The following is a 7,439-nucleotide window of genomic DNA, read 5'->3' as shown; positions in this document are numbered from 1 at the left end:
GATCATTAAGAATATCTTGGCTGCCTAGAAGGGGCCTGGTTGGCAAGTTTTCTATCATGTGAATTAAGAACATTGCAGAGGAAACCCATAGCCTCCTGCTTGCAATTTTACAATACGAGTAAAAGTAACTGCTTGGGACTTAGTAAATTCAGTGGAGAGCCCATTCAGAACATGTTTTGCAGAATTATAAGCTCACGTCAAAAAAGCATGACTTTGTGTGAATTCTCTTCTGTTCATATCAAAACTTGTCTATAAATACAGAAGTAAAATCTGAAGTCAAGAGGGCCATCTGCACTTGGTTACAGTATTAGAGAACAGTATTTCTTTTCCTCAGGCCATCAAGGGGTATAGACAGGTAGTTTGAAAATTAAAGTGTGTAATATGATTTAACTATAAGGCCACGGAGACTATATATATTAATATGTAACTGTTTTTTAAAAAAATTAAAAAAATATAACTGTGAAGGGTGACAATCATGGTCTTTATTCAATGACCCACAGTAAAGAAATTCATCACATTTCACTTCATACAGTGAGAACTAGCTTCTACTGTACCCGCTTCCCCAAACCCCGTGGGTCTATAATATAATCAGTGTTCAATGATGGGAGACCCATTCGCATTTCAATTAGCCCAAAAAACATCAGAACACTAGCTGTGGGTGTAAGCACTGTGGTCACATGACCTCGTGTAAAATCCACATGCCCCAGAAGCAAAATCAAAATTCAGTATTCCAGTTTGAATGTCAGCCAGAGCTCCTAAAGACAAAACCGTGCACATAGCCACTGTGACATCACATGCTCGCATGTGCAACACCACAAATCCCACAAACAATCAAAACTTATATTCAACATTCAATAAGAGAGTCAATCAAAGACTTAGCAAAGGGCTGACCCATTACAACAGTCTGTCTAAAATAGATATGTTAACCATAGAAATACTTTCCTGCTAAGGAAAGCAAACCTTGGGGACCTTGCACATAAGGGACTAGCATGTGTTTAGGATATTAATCTATTGATCATCATAACTCTGATCTTAGACCAAGTATACTAGGATAGGTTTAGGACATGAATGGTCACTTCTCCACCATTCCTGGACCACAACCTCAAGACCTTGGGAACCGAAATGATTTTGGGGATTAGGAGGCATTGGATGATGGCATGTGTCCTTGTCCACACCTAAACCAATGAAATTATGACTTGGAAAATACTAATTCTGCAAAATTACATCTGTCAGTCAGTCCAGAAACCTGCCTCACTCATTGTATTAACACAAGACACTGCAATTGTAGCCTCAAGATACAACCCATACCTCGAAATTTGCCTAGAAATTCAAGAGCACCACCCCGTCCACAAGTGACTCAATTAGAAGTTAGGATAAGATAAACACTAGATATTCAGCAACTAAACCGAATTTTCTTTATTGGGTTTACAGGTGATGGTGAAGATAGGATCCTACCTCATTTGGGTTTACAGTTGATGGTGAAGATAGGATCCTACCTCGTTTGGATTTCTACAGCAGAGGATCGATGAGTGCTGGCAAGAACCAAGAAACAGCTTACTAAATCAATATTTGCCAGTCTTTTCCTATAAAGGAATTATCAAGTGCTTATGCAAAACAGCTGTACATGCATATTGCAGGAAGGTCACTGTCTACAACCCATTACAACAATTAGCTGGGCTTCAGCACTTGCTTCTATACACTGCTTCTACCATTCACTTCAGGACCCAGGTTTTCGCGTTGCCCTTGCAAAACACATTACCTTCACAAGAATAAACTGTACATACCATACTGTGGCAGCCAGCAGAAGGGGCTTGATTATCTACAGTACATTAGATGTACATTAACATTCCCGATCACAATTAACCAAAAGAAAACCTAGGAACCCTACAGTAATAGAAAACGTTGAGCACCCGAGACCCAAATGCTAAACAAGGAAAACAAACAAACCAGATCTTGTTATTTCTACTCTCTACTGAAAAGAGTAAGTTAATGATCCCTTCAAGAACTTTTTTTAAAATATGGGACCATGGGATGAGAATCCTTAAAAAGGAGCTATTCTTTCATCTCTTGTAGAAAGAACATCACTTGGTACAATCCAACACATTGAGAATGTGCAGAGAAAAAGTTCTCAATACACTAAAAGGAACCTTTTTGACATAACCGCAAGCTGCTCCTAAATCAGGAAAACCAACACGGCTCATTACATAAGACGAGATTTACATCAAGAGAAAATTGTGTGACGAAGAGGAAGATAACTTACTTCAACTCTGCACAACATGTCTAATAATAATTAGTGGCTGAAGGAAATTATGATCCTACTGTACTGTCAGTGCAGCTCCCACAATAACTGCAGTCAGTTTGTCAGTATCTACGCATAGACAAGACCACATGATAGGTACATCAAAAGCACGGCTGCCTCCTCTTCATCCTTTGCGATCACTCTACTTACAGCAGTTCTGTGTTCCTCCACAGCAGCCAAATGTTCAAACTCAGACGAGTCAAATTTTCTTGAAGAGGCCGACCGTGGTGAGGGAGAATTAAACGTTCCCTCTGTGCGTTGAGCAACCTCCCTCTTCACCATAAACTTAGGCCATCTACTTCTTTTCTGATGTTGAAAGCAAACTTCAGCTGCTGCAATTTCTGACCCTGAATCTCGGGGCCAATGACCTTCGCAAGCAAGGAGGGTCTCTTGCTTGCGTTTCAAAGGTCTAGATGAAGTCTTGGTGGCATCCGGGCTTGCTAAAGGAGAAGCCAGGAGATCAGAGCCCTCACTTTGACCCGAGCATCTTTTGGATTTCTTGAATCGGATCCCACACGCATTGCACAGTGACTGTGACGACAGAAAACAGCACATTAATATCGATAAATATAAATGCAGCCAACACAAAAGCTGTATTTGGAACATGACCTTGTGACTTACTTTTGGGCCATGCGGACCACTTCTCCAGAGAGGCGTTTTTGTCGTTCCACACAGGGAGCAGGTTCTTAGAGCACTGTTGCGCATGGCGTTTGCATCTTCTGAGCTCGTTTCACGGTTGCTGGATGGAAAATCCTCCCTGCAAAGATCAGGATTTTCAACTCCTTTTGCAGATCTACCTTTTAACGCAGAAGCCATTGAAGACATCCAGCCATTGCAAAGAGCCTTCCCATCTACAGGCCTCCCCCTTTTCTCCTGTAAAAGAGTTCTAGCACCTCGAACTGGGCTTCTAAAGTATTCAAAGTTCCCTGCGTCCGTGCCTGAGTCGCTATTCTCGACCTCTAAGCTGTGACTCTCCAGAGGACTATTGCCCAAGTCCTTCGAAAAGTCAATACTCTCTTTCTGCATATCAAATAAGCCTCAAGGTCAGACCCAAATCAATTAAACTAAATGCAAATCCATACCGCACCAGATAATGCTCACCTGAGGGATGTTGCAAGGGACATCTTCGTCTCCTAAGACAAGAGAATCCTCTTTCAACGTGAAAGAGAAATCACGACCACTGGTATAGCTAGTCGCTGGATGTGAAGTTCTAGGTGGCTCCACACTAGTTGCTTTGGCAGACTCAGCTTCGTGGAAAGCGCTCTCAGCAAGATCTAGTTCCGAACGTGGAGAATCCAGATCTTCAGAAGGAGAGCCACAGCGAGAAGATGAGGCGGATAGATCGCTTTCACTAAGAGGAGCCTTGAAGGGATTGCAATCTACCTCCCCGGCATCGAGCGGATCGTTTTCTTTAGTGTTACCGGGAGAGAGGTCTGGAGTAGAGGGCCGTAGAGATCGGTAGCTGTGATCCGAACGAAGAGGGGGACTAAAAGACTCTGCACAAGTAACGAGGCTAGCATGATGTCTACCAGCCGCTGAAACACCACTGTAGCCACCTGCAAGCAGAGGACGAACAGGCCGGGGAGTGGGAGAGGCTCCGGTGAGTAAGCTCCTTGAACTGGGGCTACTTGAGCTCCTCTGAGGACTTTGCTTACTGTCGGGACCTTTTCCGGAAGAACTAGGAACAGGACGAGAGGACGAAGCTAGAAGAGCACTCTTGTTCTCACACGCCTGGCTTTCGTTCTGCGTCTGCATGAGCCAAAACTTCTTAATGTGACTATGTCCACACACTCTGGACAGATGGGAGGGAGCTTGCAACATGATTGCCGTTTCTTGCTTGCAGATCTTCACAAGATGGTCTCACGAAGCGGCGCTGGCAGCGACTTTGAGCGTTCCACCAAGAGCTTTGCCTGAAAAGCTCTCAATCTCCCGAAAGCAAGAGAGAAAGGGATAACAGAATACCTCAGCGGCGCGGACTACGACAGAGAGATTCCGAGCAAGCCACCATGGAAGGAGAGGAATGCGGTACGCCAGCGGAAAGGCGAGGCACAGAGGAGGAGGAGGAGGGAGGGGGGCATCCGGAGAAAGATACCCTGGATGAGAGGTAATATTTTCTCACGGACACGTTTTCTGGGGGAGGGAGGGAGAAATCTCCTCATGGATCTAAGGGAAGAGGGAAAGGAGGAGGAGGAAGGGAGGAATTTTGGGAAGGAGGAGGGAGAGAGGGAGGAGAGGTGGCTATGGCGGAGAGGAGAGGAGAGAGATCTGGCTATGGCGGAGAAAGAAAAGGGGGATGAGTTCAAGCTCCTGGCTATGGCGGAGGAGGAGCAGCAGCAGCAGCAGCTGAGGAGGAAGAAGACGATGAAGCAAACACAGCGTGAATGAAAAATGGGGGGAATTGATGACCTACCACCAAAAGTGGCTTGTGCCGCCGCTACATTTGGCGGTCCCCGCCTTATTCTTCAGAGCACCGCTAAACTAGCGGCGAATCGCGCTTCCCGTGTGCCTGTAAATGATGGAAGAAATGATCAGAAGGGCTTTGTGTTGCTGACGTGGCTAGCAGTACATTTAGATCGTGCGATAGCGACGGGCTGCCTTTTTTTTTTCCCTCCTCTCTCTCCATCTAGCCGAGGTCAAACGCCGCCGCTAAATCTGGAGGCGGCGCCAGGAGCGCCTGCTTACTATATTTCGCTGCCTTGCGCTCCGCGTCTTCTATATCCAGCCCCGCCAAAGCTGGCGGCGAAACGCCAAATCTAGCGCAGCCGCTAAATGTAAAGCCCCCATTCTGCATTTCAAAATATATATACATTTCACGTGTGGCTAAATGGGGGTTTAGGATATTTCTCGCTTATTTTCCCCCCTCCTTTTTTTTTGAAATTAAAAAAAAATGGCCTTTATTTTTTATTTCCTTTTTTTGGCTTCACGGGTTTTCTCCAGAAGGGCTGACCGCCTTTATTCTCAATGGCGGCGCCTCCACCTTGTATTGCCCTCCGTCCCTCTCCGCCGTCCGATCCCCCTTCGCCCCTCCTTCGCCGTCGATCTCATCGCCTGACTCTCCCACCCTCGCATCCCCGCCGTCCATCCCCCATCCACCCCCCCCATCCGACGGCCCCCCTCCCCCAGCCAACCATAGCCCTCCGTTTTAGGGTTTCTTCTTCCCCCGTTAAATTTTTTATATTATTCAATAACCACCCGCCGTCAATCGGCGCTAAGTGATTAAATATTCTGCCTTTGTGCCTTGCGTGGAACTCATGAAACATTAAAATATAAACCTTCTTTCTTTAATTTCATTTTTTGTTCCCCTTCATTACATTTTTTTGTCACCGCACCTCCTCCTTTTCGAGCTAAAATCCTAGGCGACATATTCGTCATAGTATGACTTCAAAATGTTCCCCCGTTTGTTAATTCTCTCAGATTTTCTTTAGACATTGCCTGTGACCTTCTATAGGTATCTTCCAAATCGTACTATAATCGTATGATTAAAAACAAATTTCAGTACCATTCACTCTGTCTCTAACTAACATTTTGTTACATCAATGGGAAGTACTCTGCTAGCAACTTTCAACCTTTAGAGCAACATAGAATCAAATGAGTTTACTCATGTGTTGTGTGTGCACGCGCACGCATGCACATTCGTGTGTGTGTGTAAACTACAAGAGAACTTGTGTCACATTTTATATAAATCTTTAAGAAACATTAAAACACACCATACTATACTTCATCACCGCACTCTTACTCAAGAGAACTTGTGTCACATTTTATATAAATCTTTAAGAAACATTAAAACACACCATACTATACTTCATCACCACACTCTTTACTCATAGAAAAGAATCTTCACTCTTCGATCCCAAGGTCAAGTCACCTTCTCAGCTGTTTCTTTTGAAATTGAACTTTGGTCTAAAGTAAGGAATATGTTTCTTATCTAAAAGGAGAAGCTTGTTGCACCCACTAGGACTTTATTTATTCTTCCAAAAAACACCCTCTAATAGGGAGACATCGAGAGACATCTTGGTGAATTTTTATGTGTATGGTGCCAAAAAGGACGAAGAGTTGAAGGTGCAAACCTACAAAGCAAGGATGGAGAGTTAAACATGCAAACCTACAAGGAAAGGAGTCTCGCCCTTGATGTATTGTCTTGTCAACTTTACTAGAGTCTATTTGACCCTACTTTACCCATAATTTCAAGATATAGTAGATTGTCTTTTATGGTTTATAAAAAATGTTTTATGCAAATGCACCTGAAACAATGCCCGACAATTGTGCATGCATCAACATAAAAATGCCCCTTATTTAATGATGTTGTAGTTCAAACTATGTTGTCAAAATCTACTACATCAAAAGGCACATAGAAAAAAAGTACACCAGGTGCCTTACACGTGGAGCTTTATCATACAAGGCATTTTAAAAGAAAGCATCAATGGATGATTCCACCTAGATTCTAACAAAATACTTCTTTTTGACAGTGCTTCATCACATTTAAAATATATTTTGGTAACAAAAATTTTAAATGATTGCATAACTTTGTTTCATAAAAACTTACTAGCATAAAATTAAACATGATAATGCATCAATCGTATGTTCTATTCTTTATATACTTCCCCGCTCAAAAACCTCTTTGTGCCTCTAGACCTTTCGACATAAGTTTGATGTTTGTTTTCCATTGTAATCAAGGTCACTTCTCCTTTGACCTACATAAATATCTGGTTTTCCTTGTAGCGCCTTTTGGTAACACTATGGTTGGTTTCCATGTAGGCACTTTACTAATGACATCTAGAAAAGAAGAGCCATAAAAAAACGAAACGCCAAGCATACATGCAAATTTTTTTATTTTTATCTAACCTATATAATGTGTCTTATAATTCTTGATTTTACGACTACCAACATTGAGAAAAGTTGTTCATACTTCCTCCCTACCATAAACTATTAACACTCTAGTATAGTATCTATGAACTTGTTCCCTTACGTATGACCATATTCACCAACATTTTATCATTAAGAATCTCACACGTATTGTGAGTACTTATGCATAGAGTTTGCTTTTATAGTCTCCTTCAAAAAACCATGTCTTTCATCTTACAAAACTTTATATCCACCTCAAGGCCTAATACAAGATTTCCATTTACCTTGACATCCTCAT

The 7,439-nt window shown here is 42.7% G+C and overlaps 1 protein-coding gene across 1 annotated transcript; it reads right to left on the bottom strand.

Annotated features, from left to right (window-relative positions):
- Nucleotides 1–2,025: 2,025 nt before the first annotated feature.
- Nucleotides 2,026–4,689, bottom strand: LOC147906061 (uncharacterized). The gene is made up of 3 exons (XM_087376367.1): nucleotides 3,401–4,689; nucleotides 2,921–3,319; nucleotides 2,026–2,830 (listed from the first exon to the last, which is right to left on the bottom strand). Exons 1-3 carry the CDS (start codon nucleotides 4,118–4,120, stop codon nucleotides 2,369–2,371), a joined length of 1,581 nt encoding a protein of 526 aa, XP_087232493.1. The 5' UTR covers nucleotides 4,121–4,689; the 3' UTR covers nucleotides 2,026–2,368.
- Between the last annotated feature and the right edge of the window lie 2,750 nt (nucleotides 4,690–7,439).

The sequence above is a fragment of the Dipteris shenzhenensis genome, chromosome 1, assembly GCF_047967505.1.
Source record: "Dipteris shenzhenensis isolate YYH24624 ecotype China chromosome 1, Dip_SZ_1.0, whole genome shotgun sequence".
In the NCBI taxonomy this organism is placed as follows: domain Eukaryota; kingdom Viridiplantae; phylum Streptophyta; class Polypodiopsida; order Gleicheniales; family Dipteridaceae; genus Dipteris; species Dipteris shenzhenensis.
Note: the sequence above shows the minus strand (reverse complement) of the source record. Positions and strands in the feature narration are given on the sequence as shown.

Coding starts and splice junctions, on each gene's coding strand:
- LOC147906061 (XM_087376367.1), bottom strand. CDS start 4,120: ATGTTGCAAGCTCCCTCCCATCTGTCCAGAGTGTGTGGACATAGTCAC. Junction 3,320..3,400: donor TCCCTTGCAACATCCCTCAG/GTGAGCATTATC, acceptor TTTGATATGCAG/AAAGAGAGTATTGACTTTTC. Junction 2,831..2,920: donor GTGGTCCGCATGGCCCAAAA/GTAAGTCACAAG, acceptor CTGTCGTCACAG/TCACTGTGCAATGCGTGTGG.